This window comes from Mustela nivalis (genome assembly GCF_964662115.1).
Source record: "Mustela nivalis genome assembly, chromosome: 15".
Taxonomy (NCBI): Eukaryota; Metazoa; Chordata; class Mammalia; order Carnivora; family Mustelidae; genus Mustela; species Mustela nivalis.
The window spans coordinates 60479560-60500710 of record NC_139034.1 but is presented as its reverse complement, the minus strand read 5'-3'; the positions used below and the strand labels follow the sequence as shown (position 1 = coordinate 60500710).

The 21151-nt window shown below is 40.7% G+C and overlaps 1 protein-coding gene across 1 annotated transcript in view; it reads left to right on the top strand.

Moving 5' to 3' along the window:
- LOC309849205 (uncharacterized protein) overlaps nucleotides 1-21151 on the top strand; it is a gene marked incomplete at its 5' end in the record, with an annotated part of 83614 nt that overhangs the window by 33491 nt on the left and 28972 nt on the right. The window contains 2 exons of the mRNA XM_082701515.1: nucleotides 7500-7667; nucleotides 7818-7909. Of these exons, the coding sequence (XP_082557641.1) occupies nucleotides 7500-7597 (98 nt within the window). The 3' untranslated portion in view covers nucleotides 7598-7667; nucleotides 7818-7909. The remainder of the gene's footprint in view (nucleotides 1-7499; nucleotides 7668-7817; nucleotides 7910-21151) is intronic.

Here is a 21151-nt window from a genome sequence, read left to right as displayed (position 1 = left end):
GAGTCACTTCTACAGTAAGGGAGGATCTCTTGGACTGTCTCTACACCCAGTGTTTTAGATAAGGTTAAGTCGAGAATAGACTAGATCAAGAATAAGGAAAACAAAAATCAAAGAAGTCGAACACATAACCAGCATTATAGGTACCATATTTCCTTAGGCAGCTCTTTGACAACACATCAAAGCTAGGACACCGAGAGGAGGCGTGGGAGTACTTTGTGACTTTTTGGTGATCAGAGAGGCAACCCCTTTTTCTAACCCCTTATCCTCACTCCGTAATGCTACTGGGATCAGATTCTGGCCCGTAAGTGTTTTACTTATTCTAGCTTTCTGATGTATGTGGGAATGGCAGTAGAATAAACGTGATATCCACAAAAAATGGATTTTGGAATAAAGAAGACTGGGGTGTGACTCTTAACTCATCGTATGAGTTTTCATTTTCTCATCTGTGAAACATTGTTAACTACAGCACTTGTCTCCGAGGATCCTGAGAATTAACTAAAGCAATGCCGAGACCCACGGAGTCAGCCCATTCCTCCCCCGCCCTCCATCCTATGCTTCATTTTTCCATTCCTTCTTCCCTCTCTCTCTCTCCACCCTCCATCTGTCCCTCTGTCCAGTCAGTATTCCTGACAGTTTCCTCTCACCTGCCCTTGCAATTCTGTAATCAAAAGAAAAAAAAAAATCTAATCAGAGAAATGAAGTTTTTGACCCTAGTGTAGGCAACAACATTCTAACTGGAATCACTGCCGATCTGCCTTGCCCCATTCCTCTGACAGCCCTGGGCAGTGTTGACAAGTCTTCCAAGTTTTGTTCACAGGAATTGGAAGTTTCCTGTGTTATCAAAAAATCCTCCCTCCCCACAAACCGTCAGCCACATGAGGCCAAAGGATGGAAGCGTGGCTGAACGGCACATCAGCACATTTTCTGATGTTTACCCAGAGGGGGGAGGCCGGGGGAAGAAGCAAGGGAAGCCTAGGTGTGTTGATAATCCTGGGGGAGGAGCTGTGCAGAAGCGTGAAGCTTTTAGGCAAATCTGGCCCCGGGCAAAAATGTGAATCTGACTGAGATTGTCTTCCACCCGCTGGCCCCTGAGCCCAGGATCCCGCCTCCTCCAGCAGTATTCTGCTCTTGCTGGTAGCTCTCACAAAGTGCTGCCTGTCATCTTCTGTGGGGCCCAGAAGAACCGAAAAATGCCCTCCCTCTTAGGTGCTGTGCATTCTAAAATAGGCACTGAAGCAGTAAATTCGAGGAAATCTCAGGTTGGAAACGGTGGGCAGGGCATGGGGGCCTCTGCTCTGGATTTGCTTGAAGTCCAACCTTCTGATACAGGGAGGAAGGCAAAGTTGTCAAGGCCGGAAAGTTAGAGAGGAGAGGAGTTGGGGGAAATTGGAAGGGGAGGTGAACCATGAGAGACGATGGACTCTGAAAAACAATCTGAGGGTTTTGAAGGGGCGGGGGGTGGGAGGTCGGGGTACCAGGTGGTCGGTATTATAGAGGGCACGGGTTGCATGGAGCACTGGGTGTGGTGCAAAAATAATGAATACTGTTATGCTGAAAATAAATAAAAAATAAATTAAAAAAAAAAAAGGCCAGAAAGAGTAGGGTTAGGAGAACGGCAGCCTCAGTTTCCCTCCCCTCCACTTTGAATCCTGAGCCAAAATTTATGTGGTTGTTCCCTTCCACTGGGACTCATTCACAATTTCCAAAGAGTAGGGGGGCTTCAACCCCTGTCCCTCTTGAGCCTGCACTTCTACTTTTGGGGGGAGCACAGTGAGAGAATATCAGAGTGACTTCTCCCTTGCTACCTCTGAAGGACTCCATGCAAAATATCAATGGATCCATCTTTCAGTAAGTCACCCTGGGGAACGTGTACCTTTCTTTCCACATCTGAAACACATCATTTCATGAAATTCTATCAAAAGAACATTTTAACAAGATGTACCAAATTCCAATGAGATCATTCAAGAACTTGCACTCCTGCTGGCAAACCATCTTCTCTGTGTTGGGAGGAAGGGCAAGACTGTATTTCACTCTCTACTCCTGATGGAAAGGACAAGCCAAAAGACCACTCACTGTAGGTTTTATGTTCCCCTCATTGTGCAGGGTAATGTCAATGTGTGATGGTGACTTCCCCTTAAATAAATTTGATTAAAGCAGATTATGAGTAAAAAAAAAAAAAAAAAGTCTGGGAAAAGAACATCTTTTTATGATAACTCACTTGTGGTTTTGAAGTGTGCTTTAAATGGTAAGATCACAGTAAGTAATTTAGCTGAAGTGTAATAATTGGGTTCCAAGTGTTAGGATTGATACATTTCATTGAAAATAGCACCCTGAGGTTTTTCCAAATTAAAGATGAAATCTAAATAAAACCTTAAATAACCCATGTGGAAATACTTTATTGTAGTTAATAACCAAGCAAAAATATGCTTATTTTGTCTGTAGACTCATTCCAACAGATTATACCTATTGTTGCTTCCATTTGAAAGGCATCTCACTTGGTTTATGTAAAAATAATAGCATTCCTAACTATTAATAGCAAATAAGAAAGACTTTTATGGACATTCATACATCATTTATAAATGACCCTTATGAATAAAGTGTTACAATGATTTCCATTAGCATAAGTTCCACAATTATGGCCTGCAGAAGAGATACATTTTTCTTTCTTGAATGCACATATAAAAGCTGTCTTTTACTTTGTTGAAATTTTATCCATAATGCTTCAGTGAATTTCTGTGCTATTAAATGACTGTGAACCTAACTGCATGTATAGACCTGCATGTGTCTTCCGGTCGTGTAGAGATCCATGAGGCCCTTCAGAATGTGCCTCACCTGGACCCAAGGCCCATGACCATGACTACTCCTTGAGCAGAGCAGTTTAGAAGGCGCTGAGGCTTCCAAGGCTGGCTTGCACAAATGACTAGAAAATCAAAGCCCCTGATGGGAATTTTGCTCTTATTTTCCCTCTCTCTGGTGACTCTTAATCCAGGATTTTGGGCACTAGCTTCCCTTTTTGTATGGATGTGCCACCTTTGGAATAAGTTACGTAGTTCTGCTTCTGATGGAAAGGGCAAACTGAAAGACTGTGGGTTTTATTTTCCCCTCACTATGCCAGGTTCTGTGATGGTGGTAACTTCCCCTTAAACAAATTTGATTAAGCAGATTATTAGTGAAAAAAAAAAAAAAAGTTAGTGACAACTAAGTTGTGGCTTTGAAGTGTGCTTTATATGGTAAGAGCACAATAAGTAATCTAGCGGACAAGTGATATTTGGGTTCCGAGTGTTATGATTGATGTATTAAAAATAGAACCCGAGGTTTTCTGAATTGAAGGTGAAATCCAGATAATTCTGAAATACTTCAACTTTGAAGCAAATAAGGTAGTATCTTCCCTGATGACCTAGTGAGAGAGGCATCTCTGTGATGGGAATGCAAGATGGGAGAACCCATCATTGTAGAGTTCCTGCTTTGTGATGAGCACAGCCTGCCCCTTATCTCCTCATAACCACCCTATGGTGATGTACATTTTGATGATGTACTTAGGAGTATGTTCTGTAACACTTTTTTTCAAGATGAGAAAACCAGTGCTCAAAGAAGTGACATAAATTCCCCAGGACTACACAGAACATGGAGGAAAGGATTCGACCCAAATCTATGCTTGTCTCAGCATATATATCCCCTGAGATCAAAGTACCAGGGCCCTCATGTCCTCCCTATTATCTTTCTGATGATGTGGAATGACTCTGAACACAGGTGTTCTTCATATAGAATATCATCATTAATTGGGTCTCAAGTAGCCCAGGGATGGCCTGGCCTCTGAGTTAGAAAGTTTCCACCAAGGACCATGCCAGTGACGAAGTTGACAGTGAAGCGTGTTCTCTAGTTATTGATACACCATATGCGCTTATCCCTTGCCATCGTCCTGCATCTCTTCAGCGAGGCCATTTCAAATGGGTTGGATGTCCGAGCTGTGGCAGGTGTCATTATCATTAACCGTCTCCATGGCTTCCTTGCTCTATTTGCCAAGATTCTTGAGGAGAGGCCCATAAGCCGGCTGTGAGGACCCTTCCTCGTTTCTCTCAGTGACTTTCCTACATGTCTTCCCTCAGAGTGACTGGAAGCATTCGATCAACAAAAGTAGCTCTTCTATTAAAAAAATAAAAATAAAAAGTTGTGGGATCTTCTGCTTGGAAGTGCGTATAAAAATGTGGAGTCAGGATAGAGAATACAGTCAACGGCACAGTAACATTGTTGTATGGTGACAGATGGTGGGTGTATTTGCAGTGAGCATGGGGGAGCAGAACACATACACTTGTTGGATCACTGTGTCGTGCACCTGAAACTAGTGTGACTTTGCCTATCAACTATATTTCAGTTAAAAAAATACTAAGTAACCAGTGGAAATGTGAAGGAGCTTAAAAAAAAAAAAGAGAGAGAGAAATGAGAGATTTTAGAAGTGGAAGGTGACTCTTTGCCCCACCCTCAATACTTGTACAAGGACGCACATCGACTATGGTTAAGAGTCGACCAGACCTGAATTTCAGGTTCCTTGACTCTGCCACTTACTTAGCAGGTGTGTGACTTCAGGCAAATTATTTACTTCGCTGCCCTCAGTTACTCATCTGCAAAATGGGAATAATAATGGCACCTGCCTTGTGAAGTTCTTCTGAAGATTGAGATGATCTCTGGTTTGAAAAAACTTCCAATAAATGGTACTTCCGTGATGGTGATGATGATGATGATGATGATGATGATGAAGACGACGACGGCCAACTTCGATCACATGGCTAGCTCTAACACTGGAACTGGTGCTAGAAGTCTGACCCCATTCCTTAGACCAACCCTTTCTCTACTTCAACCCGAGGCAGATCTATACATTTGATATCAGCATCGATATCACCTTCCAATATCAACCTATAAAACATTTATAGATGACCTAAAAAATCAGGCTAATAACATTTTATTACTAACTTTGTTGCATTGGAATAGGCTGTTTTTGCTAGTTTACTATAATTATTTCAGCATTCCATTAACTCCTGCAAATGTCTGCTGCTGCACACATCCCCAACCATTACCCAAAACAATCAGTTCTTCCTTCTCTCCTTTATTTTCAGGCAACATGTCAACCTGATTCACCACATAATTCACTCTGAGTTCGTCACCACCAGATCGTGTTTTTTCCTCTGAGAACAAGCATGATGCAGATAATGGCCTGTTCTAAGGAAAGCAATGGGAGCATATGAGAACGGATGTTGTAATTTGCCGTAGGAAAGCCTTGCCGATACATACAAAATAAATCCAAATTTAACAAATAATTTATCCCTGAATATTGTTTACTTTTCTTTTTGAGATTATCAGCCTTAACTGTAAAATTAATCCAAGGAAACTGTAGTTTTAATGAGAATAATTTTTTCTCTATGAAGTTTATTGATGAATAAAATAAGATTGTGAACAAAGAATCATTATTTTTTCCCCATAAAATATAATGGTAACGTACTTCTCTAATGTCTTCAAAAAAATCCTTAAGACTAATGACTCCTAAAGCCAAAATACCTCTTTTGTAAAGAAACAGGAATCAGAATAACATTTTAAGGTTAACTGTGTTTATATGCATGAGCGATTATTGTATAAGGATATTAATAATAAATTACAGAGATTTATAAATAAGTTATCTATGGTAAACTAAACCAGGAGTTCTAATTTCCTCTTTTACTTTGCATACACTGAGGTATTATTTAACTATAAGCCATTTAGCAATTAACCACAGATGTTTTTGCGATTTTGTGGACCTCCTCTGGAAAAATATTAACTCCATAGCCTTTATTTTACAACCAAAAATTATTTAGGGATTGCTCGGTGGTTTGTTAAAAATCACTTCAGGAATATGTTTATGACAAGCAGGCATATCATAATTACACTCAAATATTTGGACTGAGTAGTGTGAAATCCCTTATTTTTGCAAAATCAAGGCAAATTGCATGTAAATCACACCAGACCTTCAAATAGTTTTCTAAAACCATCAGACCTGAAAAAGACCATTTACCTCACGTAATTGAAATTGAACTGCTCGCATTAACCCGGGCTCCGCTCGTTTCCTCACTTGTTCTGATCTCAACATCCCTAAGAGCCTGACTGCCCCTAGCATAGCCTGTCAAATTGGGATTTTATGAAAATGTCTTAAGAAAGAGAGAGAAAATCAAAATATTGTGATCATTAACTCCCATGATCTGATACTTACGAGGTCTCCTCTGACTTATAGCAGTCCTGTTGTGCAGAGGGACCAATATTTATTGTTACACTTGGATTCCTTTATGAGATAGAAGGTTGCCAATTTTGTAGTAAATTGAGTGTGTCAAAGACTTGGATGGGGGCCAGCTTCAAAACAGTCCCAGAAAATGTGTTCTTACTGCAGGTGAGAGGCAGCCAGGCAAACTTGCATTGTTCCTGTCAGCTCTATGATAATTAATTTCAACCATATTATCTGAATTAAAAAGTGACATTTATTCCCCAGACTGGTGTCCTGGAGCCCTTCCAATTTTCCTGCCTATTTTGGAATAAGCTTGGCTAAAATGTGAACAAATCATTAAGAATTGATGCGTAGAGGATGTACATATTCGTATAAAAGAGGACACCTTTAGAACATGATTTTCTAGACATCAGTAGAAAAGAAAATGTATATGAGAGTGGGCCATACGTCTGCTTGGCACAGCCGGAGTGCCCTGTGATGAAAAGTCGAAAGAGAGACTATTAGCAGCCCTTTTGGGCTGGCAGTGTGGATCTCCATTCTTCACATAAGCCCGCGTTGGCTCGTTTGCTGATAGCTGTGATTGACTGTTGGGTCATATTATCCCCTGCTGTTCCCCCTCCCTCACTTCTGGGGATATCAGCAGCAGGAATCGTCCGTCAGGGCTCAATTGATTATCCTCAAAATTTGCTCCTGCTATTGACCATAATGGGAAAAAAAAAAATCATGCCTCTGAATTATTCAGAATGAAAATATACACAGAAGAAATCGATAAGGCACATCTGATATTAAAGACAAATTAAAACCGGCAGTAGAACGAGGCTTGAGGCAGCCACTACATACAAAGGAGAAGGCATTTTGGAGATAAAGGAAGAGTGTTTTTGATTTCTTAAAAAAGATGTTATAGCTGTCAAAGCTTTTCAAAATTAATAGCTTTATTAATGTAGGCATTAGGACTTCCTGGCCAGATAACTCCTTATAACTGCTGGAATTGTACTTGAGATGTCAGATACGAAATGTCTCCCTAATATTCCCACAGACTCTTTAACTGAATTGTAACATGCCATGCTGAAGGGGTCAAATTCTGGGAAAAAAAGTTCAGGTCAAAAACAGGATACTAATGAAGTACGAAGGTCTGGCGCTAAGTCTCGATAGAATTTGATAGAAATTAAACAAGTGAGAGAGAGAGAGAGAGAAAAAAAGTACCCTTCTCACTATCACAGTTCTGAGAAACACACCTACTTTGTATCTTTGACAGGTGGAACCAGGCTCCAGGAGGCTGTTCTGCGCATGTGTGCTGTAGGGATGGAGGATGGGAACTATGGGGTAGAAACTTGGCTTAAACTGGATTTCTGAGGAGAGACGACCCTATTTCCATGACATTGGAGTGGACAGCTTGCAGTTATCTGGAGATCTGGTTCCCTTGGTGAGCTCCACAGAACTTCCAACCCCCCCTAACACTTTCTGCTTCATTAGCAGGTGTGTTTAGTCTAAATTATCAAACATAATTGTGTAGCTTCTCCATCTCATCCCATCTGTGAGGTTTGCGTCTCAGTTATTTATCTAATCTCTGCAGGAGACGTTTAGCCAGTAGCCTGGGAAACTTGAGGACCCCCCGCGCCCCCCCAAGGGTCAGGAACCAGCTCGAAGATCAAGGAGCCTTATTAGGTAGGCAGTAACAATCCTTCTGGAGTGTCAGTTGAAATGTCACTCAATTAGGAGTCTTCCCCTGGACTGCTGAGCGGAGACAGATGATTCTCCTGGGATATTTCTCTTTCCCAACCCTGCTTCTGTGGTGAGACGTGCTAGGTGGGGAAACATGCCCTTCCTGTGAAATTAGCAGGACACTTAACATCACAGGGGAGCATTTGGTCAACTGAAGGGAGAACTTGCTCCTTTTTTTTTTTCCTATCCTTAAAATAAAGTCACTACTCAAACAAGTTAGATGTTTTAAAAATGTGTAATTAAGTGCATATATGTGTGAAATGTAGCGGGGTCGGCTCCAACAGGGGAATATGCCCCATAATCTGTCTTCTGCTTCAGAGCAGCTAAGATAATTCTGAAGGAGGGTTGTCGGACGTTAACTATGTGAAGATTTGGGTAACGATTATGGCCATACTCAGACTGTAGACATGGGCTGTGTCATTGCTTCAGGAACTTTCCTTGGCACCACCTGTCTGTCTGTCTGTCAGAGTTACTGCTATTGCTGTTGCTCAGAAGAGCATCAGTAAGTTCAGCCCTGCCCCCGCCCCCACAATGTGTCCCAGGCTTTCTTCCTTATAGGCCTGCACTTGCTTTCCAGCCTCCCAGAGGCTAATTTCCCTCCCTCTGTCCAGGTGGTCTTCTCACTCCTTTCCTCTCTCCCTGAACTCCAGCCCTCCTCCTTCTGCCGCCACCCTCACTCTCATCTGTGACCTTGACCTTCCTTTCTTCCGCAGTGAGAAATCCAAAGCAGTCAGACAGCCTTGCCCTGTGACCTGCCTGAATGCAGTATCTGCACTCTTCCCCCTGCCCTGTGGTGGGACAGCAAACAAGGTCGCATCCCAGTTTGCCTCCTCAAGGACAGTGCTTCAGAGAGAACTCTTGCCAGTGTGGTCAGTTTCTATCTTTCTACCAGATGATTTCCACGGGCTCCAGGCATGGTGTTGTTTCCTCTTACTTAAAAGAAACAGAAACCAAACTGACCAGATAAACAAAAAAGCTTTTTTGAATCCATTTCCTCTTCAAGCTACAATCCTTTTTTTTTTGCATCTTTTCAGGAGAATTCCGTGGACGAGTTGCCTCTCCCACTTCCTCCAAATACTCTTTCCCTATGTACCTTTTCCAAGTTATTATTCAGAAACAATTTTAACAGGAAAGCTGCAAAAACAGTACAGAAAATTCCCATCCACCTTCCACTTAGCTTCCCCTAATGTTAAGATCTTCACATAATCATTGTATCATAGAAAAAAACCAGAAACTCCCATTTATTCTTGAACCCACTGCAATTGTGGGCTGTCTCCAAATGAGGTCAGAATGCCCTCTCCTGCTAAATCCAGAGGTCAGTGCTCAGACCTTATCTCATTTGACCTACAAACAGCTTTTATTGCTGATAATTTCCTCCTCCCCAATACACTTTCTTCTTTCAGACTTCAAGTCACTACCACCCTATTCTCCTTCTTTTGCTTTAGTTTCAATGCCCGCCTCTTCTGCGAGCTCCTTGCTGGTTTGTTTTGTCTTTTTTGACCTCTTAACAATGGAGCACCCCAGAGCTGAATCCTTGGAGGACCTCTTCTCTTTCCCTACTGTTCAGACTCCCTTGGTGACCACTCAACTCTCATTGCTTTAAATACCATATACACACTGATGACTTGTACATTTTCCATCTTTGGTTTTAATTTCCCCTTTACATGGTAGGTTCATATGTCCAGCTGTCTACTATTAACATCCATTTAGGTGTTTAATGGCCACCTGGACAACACTGAGCTTCTATCTTTATCTCGCCGCACTTCCACCCCCAGATCATTTCTTACACTGTTTTCCAGGTGTCAGTAACAAGCACCTTAATCTTTCCAGTTGTTCAGGAGGAACATTTTGGAAACAGATGCTTCTCTTTCCCTCATATATCACATCCAATATCACAATTCTATCAGCTATACCTTCAAAATATATCTAGAATCCAGTCACTTTTTAATACCTTCTCTGCCAAAATCCTGGCGCAAGCTGCCATAATCTCTTCTGTAGGTTACTTCAATAGCTAATTGGTTGGTCTTCCTTCTGCCTTTGGCCCTTATCTATTCCTAACCTATAGTCCTCTAACTGAAGTATAAAACAGATCACGTAACTTTCTTACTCAAAATGACTCTCCATCTTCCATGGCTCTCCAGAGTAAAAATCGAAGTCCTGACAATGGTGGCTGAGGCTCTATGCGACCTGATCATCCTCTCAGTTCCCTGTCTGACTTCATCTCTTAGTTCTTCCCTTGACTTGCCTCTGTTCCAGATCACTGGCCTTTGTGCTGGACCTTGGACATTCCATCCTGTTCCTGCCTCAGGGCCTTTACATGTACTATTTTCCTGTCCTGAAATGCTCTTTCTTCTGATATCCTCATGAATGGCTCACCTTCACTCAAATGTCCCCTCGTATCAAGGCCTGTTTTGGTCACCATATTTAAAATTACTTCTCCTTTCCTGGAGTCTTTGTCCTCCTTCCGGTTTATTTTTTTAAAATTACACTTATAACCATCAAAGTTCTATTTATTTCATTTTATTTTATTTATCCTGTGTTGTTCCTACTTGAATGCAAGTTTCACAAGAGCAGCAATTTTTGTTTTTTACCTTGACTTTTATATTCCTAGTCCCTGTACATGGCCTGCAATATAGTTGGTCCACAAGAAATATTTCTTGAATGAATACATGGTCCTTCCATATTTCTATGAGATCGGCCAGGCAAGTATTTCTGTTCCCTTTTAATGGAGGGCAGGGGGGCAGAGAATAGAAGAATTTAGGGGTTACAAAATTTGTCTAGAGTAAATGACAAGTCTGAAATGAGAGCCCAGTTCTCTGATGTCCAAGTGCTTGGGTATTTCACTACTAGATTTCAGGAGAGGCCATCTGAGATCTTGCTAACACTTGGCAGGCAAGGGTTATAAGAACAGAACCAGAGGCAGAAGAGTGCGCTAAAGTCACTGGTGGTCAGCTGGTTAAATTCATTGGCTCCAAACTTCTCTTTACAAGAGGAGAATTCCAAGTAAGCTTCACAGCAGGGTGACAAGAAGGAACATTAATCTGCCAGAGCAGCTGTTTGCTCTTATAAAATACATCAGTCTTCATAATAATGGAAAATCCAAGAGGCAGCTTTGCTGATTGAATTGAAAGTCAATGGGAATCAAGGAATTGTCTATGTTGAATTATTGAGTAACTATTTCTAAATTAAGCCTTTCGGATGAGCAGCAAACTGGACTGTAGCTTGCACAAATGTATGTTTTCCTCACTTCCCTATTAGAAGAAGCTACATTAGATGTACACTAGCACATCAGTCAAAGACCCCAAAACAGGTGTGTGAAGTGAGCATCCATCAGATGGGATCCTCGACCACTCCCCATCAGAGTGCTTTGGAACTTGTTCAATGGATAATGCACAGGAAAAGGGAGAGGCTCTGCAGAGCTATTAGCGGAATTCAAAAGACCGTGGAAATTATTCTGATGCTGGAACGAAATCAGAAGATATACTCAGCAGTTTGCTTATTCTGATTTAGACCGCCAGTTTGCGAAAGGGAAGAAATAATTCAGGCATATATAGAAAGAGCCTATTTTTAAAAACAAACCTTTTATTTTAGAATACTTTTAGGTCGACAGAAAAATTTCAAAGATACTACAGGGGGCTGTCTTACACTCCTCACTGATCTCCCCCACGAGTGGCATCCTGCATTAGTTTGGTACATCCGTTACCATCACTGAAGCAATGCTGATCCATTATTATTTACCGTAGTCCGTATTTTATTTCGTTTCCTTAGTTTTAACCTAATGTCCCTTTTTTCTTCCAGGATCCTATCCAGGATACCACATTCCATTTAGTTATCAGGTCTCATCAGCCGCCCGTTGGCTGTGACGGATTCTCAGATTTTCCGTGTTTTTGATGATCTGGACAGCTTTTGAGGGGTCCTAGACAGGTGTTTTATAGAATATCCCTCAGTCAGGATTTTCCGTGATTAGACTAGAGCAGTGTGTTTTGGGAGAAGACCATAGAGGTAAAGTGCTGTTTTCATCATGTGTCAAGGGTGAATACTATCAGTATGACTTATTACCCTTGATGTTAACCTTGATCACCTAGCTGAGGGAGTGTGTGTCAGCTTTCTCTATGATAAGTTGCCTTTTTTTGCCCCTTTCCATACAAAGAAGTTTTTAGTGTAGCCTCCATTTAAAGAATGGGAAGTTAAACGCTATCTCCTAGAAGGTGGAGTATTTACACAAATTATTTGGAATTCTTCTGCATGGGAGATTTGCCTTTTTCCCCCCTGTTTATTTATTCAGCATGAACTCTTGGCTACTTATTTTATTAATAAAATAGTAAATATAATTTATTAAATAAAATAAGATAGTTTGGCTAAAAAATATATAACCTATATGTTTATGTACATATATATCTTTTATTTTTTATATACATACATTATGTTACAATATATTATATTATATATATTTACTTGTAGTGCCAGACAGTTTCTGGCACTACAGGAGGCTTAAGCCTCACCTTATATATTTCCAGTGTTATTTCTGGTTTCTTTTACTGGCAAATGATATGAGAAACTAAGATTTGAGAAAAAAGAAGAAACTAAGATCTGGGTTCTAGATATGCTCTAGAGGACATAGTTGATACTCGATGTTCTCAGTTGACAGAACAAGGAAATGCATATGTATATACTAACCTGTGGGGTGTGTGTGTGTGTGTGTGGTTACGTTTATTTATATATATAATACATGTGGCCTGTATCTATGTTTAAGCTAAACATGTGTTTATACTGATGTATCTAACTAATTTATTCCCACATGGATCATTCTAGTTTCTCTTTGCTTATCTGTAATCTTCCATTCCAACAGTGAGAATTTGGCTCTCACTGTCCATCATTTGCTTAACTATTCGACTTCTGTATACATGCATAGTGAGTCTAACACTGACAACCTATGACTTTGGGGGAAACCACTTTATCAACCACAGTACGGTGCTTGCATATACTAGTGTTTCTGCATGGAGTCTAACACACTTTATTCATTTTAGAAGTCCCTCAGTTTAGCAGTTTCTCCCCCCAACCACCTTCGACGTATTTCATACTTGGGTTTATACACTTAGATTCTTTTGGTCCATTTGCATCTTATCCTGACATCTTCCAACCTCCTGAGTGATTTTTTAAAAGTCGTATAATTAAAGTCCATTCTTAGTGTTGCCAAGTTCTAAAGATGCCTGCTTTCATGCCTTTGTCCTCATAGTGTCATACAGAATAGTTTTACCTCCCTGATAGCTGGGTAACTTCACCAATTCAGTCCTCACACTCCCCTGCCCCCGAACCCCCAGTAACCATTCACCTTTTTACAACATCTCCATAGTTTCGCCTTTTCCAGGATGTCACCTAATTGGAATCATACTATATGTAGCCTGAAACACTGTTTATTTCACTTCGTATGTAGTTAACATTCACGGATGTCTTCATGTGGCCCGATAGCTCATTACTTTCCTTAGTGCTCACTAGTATTCCAGCGTGTGCCTGTATAATTTGTTTGCCTACTTATCTCTTGAAAGACATCTTGGTCGCCTCTGGTTTGGGGTGATTATGACAAAAGCTGATATCAATATATGTGTGCAGGTTTCTATGGGGCCACAGTTTTTCAAATTAGTTCAGTAAATACCTAGGGGTGTTTATATGCTACATCATATGTTAAGACTATGCTTAGCCTTATAAGAAACTACCAAACTGCCTTCCAAAGTGGCTGTATTCCCCCCAGCAATGAATGAGAATTCCTATTGCACATATTTTCCCCAACAACTGATGTTGTCAGTTTTTTGGATTTTAGCTTTTCTAGACCGCCTACCTGTAGTGGCATCACATTGTTGTTGTTGTTTTAATTTATTTTGTTATTAATGTGTAATGTATTATTAGCCCCAGGAGTGCAGGTCTGTGAGTCACCAGGTTTACACACTTCACAGCACCCATCATAGCACATACCCTCCCCAATGTCCATAACCACACCACCCTCTCCCTCCCTCCATCCCCCTGGCAACTCTCAGTTTGTTTTCTGAGGTTAAGAGTCTCTTATAGTTTGTCTCCCTCCCGATCCCATCTTGTTTCATTTATTCCTTTCCTATACCCCAAACCTCCCACTTTACCAACAAAAGAAATGAAATCTTGCCATTTGCGATGACGTGGATGGAACTATAGGGTATTATGCTGAGCAAAATAAGTCAATCAGAGAAGGACAATTAATTATCATATCATTGTTGTTTTAAGTTGCCTTTCCCTGATGATAACTCATGTTGAACATCTTTTCCTAACCTTAACCCTAACCTTAATCCTAACCCTAACCCTAACCCTACTAAGAAAAGGCTTCTTCTTAAGGCTCTCCAAGCCCCTAATCTGATGTGGACTGGCTTTCCTGCACTGGGAAACTTCTAAATGTCTAGAAGTTGAGAGCAGAGAATTCTTAAATGGAAGTTGTTTCCTTTAAAATTTCAAAATGGCTGAAAATAGTTCTGGCATTTTTACAAAATGGATGACTGGAAGATGGCAATATCCTTGCTGACAAGGAGCCTATTCGGGACATAATTCTTTAAAATGAAGCTGCTTTGGGTCCCAGATACTATTATCTAAATTTTTTTATGTAAAGACCATGGGTTTTCAATGAGTTCTGCCAAATGTTTTTTAGAAACGCTGCCTCACGTCTGACTGTCCTTTATCCCTTGATTAAGGTCCTTGCACTGGACAGTTGCGAGGACCACCTCATTGACTTCAAACGCTTCTGGCTTTAATATTCTGTGCTAGACTCACAGAACTCCTTTACAGATGCTAAGCATTCAATCCTGGAGGCTCCACTCCATCATCAGGTAATTAGTATTTTCATTAACTTGCTTATTGTCAAGGAAAATGAGCCTTGATCATCTAATTTTTCCTCAATGAGTTGAATATTGTAATATATCTATAATTAATGTGCTTTATGCCACAAACGTGTAATGGAGTGGAAATCTGAGGCTGCTCCCAGCAGTCACTGTCAGTAAATGTTTGATGAATAAACAGAGACTTTCTAATGGGAAATGGTGGCGACTTTTATAAGCAGACACAATAAAGACTTTATTAACATACTTAAGAAGCATTCTGGGAAATAGAATTGAATGCATTATTACTGTAGGCTCCTTTTGTGAAAAGTAAATTTTACTGTCCCCATAACAAATGTTTACTTGTTTGATGCAAGTTGTAGTATCAGTATTTTATAGTGTGTTCTACAGTTTAATACAATGGAGCTTAAATTAGCTACATATTCCTTACGGAGTTGAGATCGTGAAAAAAAGTACCCATGCCGATTCTGTCTGTTAATCATTGGCAAACCTGGTTTCCTTGGAAAGGAGACGGCACATCTATTTCAGGATTTTTAAGAGCCCAAAGACAAATTTCAGGGTATTTATGCTAGAAAATAAATAGAAGAAGCAAGTATGGGCATGTGTTTATTTCCACATATAAAGTGCAGTTTTAAAGGACAGATCCAAAGAAGGGCAGGTAGAGTAAATTTTAGAATCTCTATGTCTACATGTCCAAATGCAGAACCCAGAGGCGTGACAGTTTCAATCGTATTAATATACTTTTCTTTGCCCAGGGAAGCAGGTGGTGGTTTGACGGAAGAAGCCCTCTTTCTTCCTTATTTTTTTTTAAGATTTTATTTGTTTATTTGACAGACAGATCACAAGTAGGCAGAGAGGCAGGCAGAGAGAGAGGGGTAAGCAGGCTCCCTGCTGAGCAGAGAGCCCGATGTGAGGCTGATCCTGGGACCCTGAGATCATGACCTGAGGAAGGCAGAGGCTTAACCCGCTGAGCCACCCAGGTGCCCCTCTTCCTTATTTGTCAGGTAAAATCAGGACGGCAGGAGGGAGCCTGCCCATTGTTCTGCATTTGAAAGAGGTGGCCTCTGAAGTGGGAAGATTTTAAATGATTTTCCCATCAGTTTACACCTAAAAAGTGGCTGTGGTCTAGAGAACTAGACCCCGAGTGAACTCATTCTTCTCTTTGCACACTCTCCAGTAGGCACGGATCTGTAAGTGGTAACCTCTTCCCTCCTTGTCACTTGAATAACCCTCACTACTGTGTCCCCAAAATGGGGCGGGGGGGCGGGGCTGGCAGCTTGCATCTTATATGGGCAAACAGGAATTGTTTCCAAGTCTGCCCTAGCTTAGCCTTGAGCCTGCTTATAAGCATTTCTAAAATGAAGAGAGGAGAAAACCATTTTGGGCAAAGAACAGGGTCACATTGTAACCGTGGAAGGAAGGGAGTCATTCTGTCCCTTACGTGGTACACAAAATGGATTTCCCAACATGAAAATCAGGTCAAGACCCAGTTGTTCTTGGTTTGAAGACTAAACTTTTCTTGGGGTCCTATAAGGCTTGCTCAGGTCTCCAGCACCTTCTTGCAGGATTCCCCTCCCCTGACTCCCTGTGCATTCCCCCACAGCCTCACTCAGCCCCACAAATGCGACATATGCTCTCTCACCACAGGGCTTTCTTCTGTGCTGTTCTTCAACCACCTCCTAATCATCCTTCAAAACTGAATTCAGATATCACTTTCTCAGGACAGCTTCTGTTCTACCCACTCCTAGAACCCTGAACTGTATTTCTCTTCTTAGTGTACCTGATGTCATCTGCGTGGTAACTTGAGTGAAGTCTGTCTCTTCCCACTAGGTTGAAAGCTCTTTGAGCTCGATTTGTGTGTATTTTTATTTGCTATTATATTCCTAGCACCAGACACAGTGCCTGGCACATAATAAACACTCAGAACCATATCTTTTTAAAAATAAATAGAATTATTTACACATAAAGGATTGTAATATTTTCTCATAGACAGGGTACTTAAATTACAAAGATGTTTACCATTTTCTGGCTACTGTTAGTGTTTGATGTTCACCAAGAGGTTGTGACTATACCAGTATTCCTCCAATATATGGAGTGAGAAACTGTTTGGAAGACAATGTGTGATGTGAACACAGGGTGATGAAAGGGAGGGCATCAGCTCCTTGCTTTCAAAGGCCGGCGAACATCTGGGATTTTTTTCAGAGCAAAGTGTACCAGGCCAGTTATTGAACATAACATGCCCTGTGAGCTCTGGATTTGTGCTTTTAAGGCCTCTGAGAGGGGCACCTGGGTGGCTCAGTGGGTTAAAGCCTCTGCCTTCGGCTCAGGTCGCGATCCCAGGGTCCTGGGATTGAGCCGCGAGTCGGGCTCTCTGCTCGACAGGGAGCCTGCTTCCTCCTCTCTCTCTCTCTGCCTGCCTCTCTGCCTACTTGTGATGTCTGTCAAATAAATAAATAAAATCTTTTTTTTTTTTTTTTTTTTTTTAAAAGGCCTCCAAGACACCCACCTGCACACCTGTAAGCATTCTGCAGGCAACTCAAGCATCACATACTGAATGCATCGCCTTCTCTCTCAGACCTGGTCCTCTCCTGTCTGTAACACAGCCGTGATTCTTTATTGCTTCTACCCTCTCAGCTTCCAACTCCAAGTCATTTAAAAAAAAAAATTCTTCTCCTAAATATTTTCCCACACATTCTCTCCTTTCCACTCCGCAGCCTGGGACCTTCACTTGAATCATTTTACAAGAACCGGTCCCCGGCTTTCTGATCAGTTTCTCTGTTGGCCGAAGATTGGCCTCATCAATCTATCCTATATACCACCAGGGTTTTCCTTTCAGAAATTGAACCAGAGCATGCCACTCCCTTGTTTAAAATTTAAAATCCTTTTTCTCTTTTCCTTTCCTTTTCTTTCTTCCTCCCTCCCTCTTTCTTTCTTTCTTTCTTTCTTTCTTTCTTTCTTTCTTTCTTTCTTTCTTTCTTTCTTTCTTTCTTTCTTTCTTTCTTTCTTTCTTTTTGTTGCCAGCTATGGCCTCCAGGATAAACTTGGAATTTCTTAAGACTGCAAATAAGGCTGGGGTGCCTGTGTGCTCAGTTGAACTAAGCAGCTGACTCTTAATTATGGCTCAGGTTGTGCATGATCCCAGGGTCCTGGGATTGAGGCCCTCGACAGGCTCCCCGCGCAGTGGGGAGTCAGCTTGTCCCTCTCTCTCTGCCCCTTCCCTCCCCTCATCTCTCTTAAAAAAATAAGTAAATATTAAAAAAAAAAAAAAAAGACGGCAGATTATACTTTTCACAGTGTTACTACAACTTACTTTTGCAGTTTCATCAATAGTCATCCTGGTTACATGCCTTGAACCCTAGTCCTTTTGAATGTCCTTAACAGGACAAAAAGGATATTTTTTGCTTTCAGGAATCATGAAATATTCCTTCCTAAAATCCTCCAATAACTTCCCCAAATTGTCAGAGTCAAATGGACCTAGAGACACTTTACTTTGAAAGATTATATTCATCAGTGATGGGCAGTTTATGTTTGGGTTCTTATGAAATAAAAGTGCTTTGTAGAGTCTGATCACTTACACTTGCTTGGAATTTTCAGGGTATGGCATAAGTAGTACAATAAAGTGATAGGCTTAGATGGAAATTTCAAATAGAAAATAGCATCCAAATTAATTCCCTTTGCCCCTGATGCCCTTAAAATAGCAAAACAATACTTTCTTCAGGTCAGGCGTTATGTGTATGAGATATTGAGTCAGATGGTCTGAGTTAGAAATCTTCTTTCCTCTGTCCCTGGCTTCTGACTATGGGCAAATTGCTGTTTTCTTAATCTTAGTTTTCTCATTTGGGCATGTGGATAATAGCAATTTAAGTGGGTGTGTTTCCAGGGATTGAGGTAATAAGGTGCTGTATAAATGAATTCAGTCATATTAGGTGCTTGAAATATCTCTATCTTCTTTCATTTTTCTCATTTGTTTTAAGCTTCAGACAAGAACTTATCTTATTTTTTAGAAGCTGCAGTCTAATTTTTGATAGGTGTGGTGGGGATCAGATGGATGAAATCATGAGAATTTCTGAGTTATGTTGAAGAGAAGTTTGTGAAAACTATGTCAAGAAATTGGACGCTAGAACTTCCTTATGTTGGATGTGTTTTAATCTTGGTCTAAGGTTTTTTTTTGTTTGTTTGTTTGTTCATTTGTTTTGTTTTGTTTTGTTTTCCATCTTATTTATTCTTCATCACCCTTTTGGTCAACATAAGCTGGGTATTCCTTGTATCCTTACTATATGTTCAGTGTGTCTTACACATCTTTGTGTTTTCCATAAAACTTAATGCAGTTAACTTTTGGAACACACAGAAATTGTTTGAACTGAATGGAAACGTAAGAAAAATATTCATTTGTGGTTGGGAGGAGGAGTTACAGGGTTAAGAATAAGGCATTTACACCTTAATTATATTTCTTTCCATGTACAATAAATACATGATTTTACATACAATCGTGGACACAGAATTTGGGAGGACTTATTACTTATTTGAGAGAAAGAGAGTGTACTCACGAGCATAAGGGAAGGAGAGGGAGAGAGAATCCCAAGCAGACTCTCTGTCTCGTATGGAAGTCTGTCCAGCATGGAAGTCTGTCCAGCATGGAAGTCTATCCAGCATGGAAGCAGATCCCAGGACTAGGAGATGATGGCCTGAGCCGAAATCAAGAGGCAGATTAACTGACTGAGCCGCTCAGGTGCCCCAAGCCAGGATGAGTATGAACAAGAATTGTGTAAATGTTAATTTTCATTATTATTCTTAATCTTGTCTGCCCTCCTTTCACCAAACTGGCCCCTGGATGGTCATTCCCCCCCGCAGGGTCATGGCTGCTAGAGGCCCACACACACGCAGGCGAGAGGGTACAAGAATTCAGTGGGCATCTTTCCTGCACCTGCTGCACGATAGGCCTGCGGGAAAAGATTACCCCCTTCTCTTAGTTCTGTCCTTGGGACATAGGAAATTTGATCCCTATCAAAGCCTTGAAAGAATGAAACTAAAACTTTAAACTTAAAGACTAATTAAACTCGAATAGTAACTTCTTGGAGAGTTGGGTGGCTGATGCCTTTTTTGAGTGTGGGATTGAGAGCTGAGAGTGACTGTCTGACCGTTGGTGTGGGAGCCACGGATGGTCTCCGGCGGGGTCCTGTGCCCTTGAACCAGAAAGTGCAGAGGGACTGTTTCCATTCTGCCACTTAGTAGTTGTGAGGCTTCAGATATGCAGGTCCCCTTTCCTGAGTCCTTGTGTCCTTAAATGCTAAATGAGAGAAGTGACAGTTTTGATGGGAGCATTAGCAGTGATTTATGTAAGTGTCTAGCATATGCCCAACACATAATCACTTCTTAATAAATAGTAATAACAATAAGCATGATAATGTGGTGTTCCTCTCCCTCTTTTTCTCTTTCTTCCTTTTCTCTTTCTTCAAGACAATCATGAGCAAGTAGAAGCCACAATTAATCTAACAACTTCAAAACCTTTAATAATAATAATAAATCCCCCAAGCATTTTAGGTACCTTTAAAAGAAACTAGAGATACTGACCAAAATAGAGAGAAGATGATACAAATGTCTGTACATTTTATGCCTTGAATACAATTGTGGCTAGAAAATCAAATTATTGAGCGAGAGTCACTACCATAATGGAATTTCAAGGAGCAAGATAAAAGTAATAAATAAATAAATAAATAAATAAAGAGGTATTTTTGTATATTTGCTTGCTGGATAGAGATGCTGTTTTTGCCTTTCAGAATGAGAACTGGATTAGAAATTGTAGTGAATTTGTTTATTAATTCAATTATAAACTTATTAATAACCTACTAAATATACTTAGCTCTTTGTAAATATCATACAAAAACATACAGAAAACTTTTACCTTCACATAAAGAGATCACCAGTTGTCTTCTCCTGGGATTCAGCTGAACAATGTATTTCTGACATGACAAGAAAAGCTCTGAAATGGAGTTGGCAAAAGTCCTAAAGAGTACAGTTTAATGGCCTGTGGGTGTATATAAAGCACATCAGGCTATTTATAGAAAGAGAAAAGTCATAGTAATCCTCAAATGACCAAAAGACTAGATGTGACTTATTTCCTTTCTAAATTGTTTCTAAATGGTCGTCCCAGATTTTCCTGATTGCATTTTTCTATTTTAATTTGCTATTTTTTAAAAGAATTAATTTATTCATGAGAGACAGAGAGAGGCAGAAGCAGAGGGAGGAGCAGACTCCCTGCTGAGCAGGGAGCCCAGTGAAGGACTTGATCCCAGGACCCTGGCACCAGGCCCCTAGCCTAAGGCAGACATAC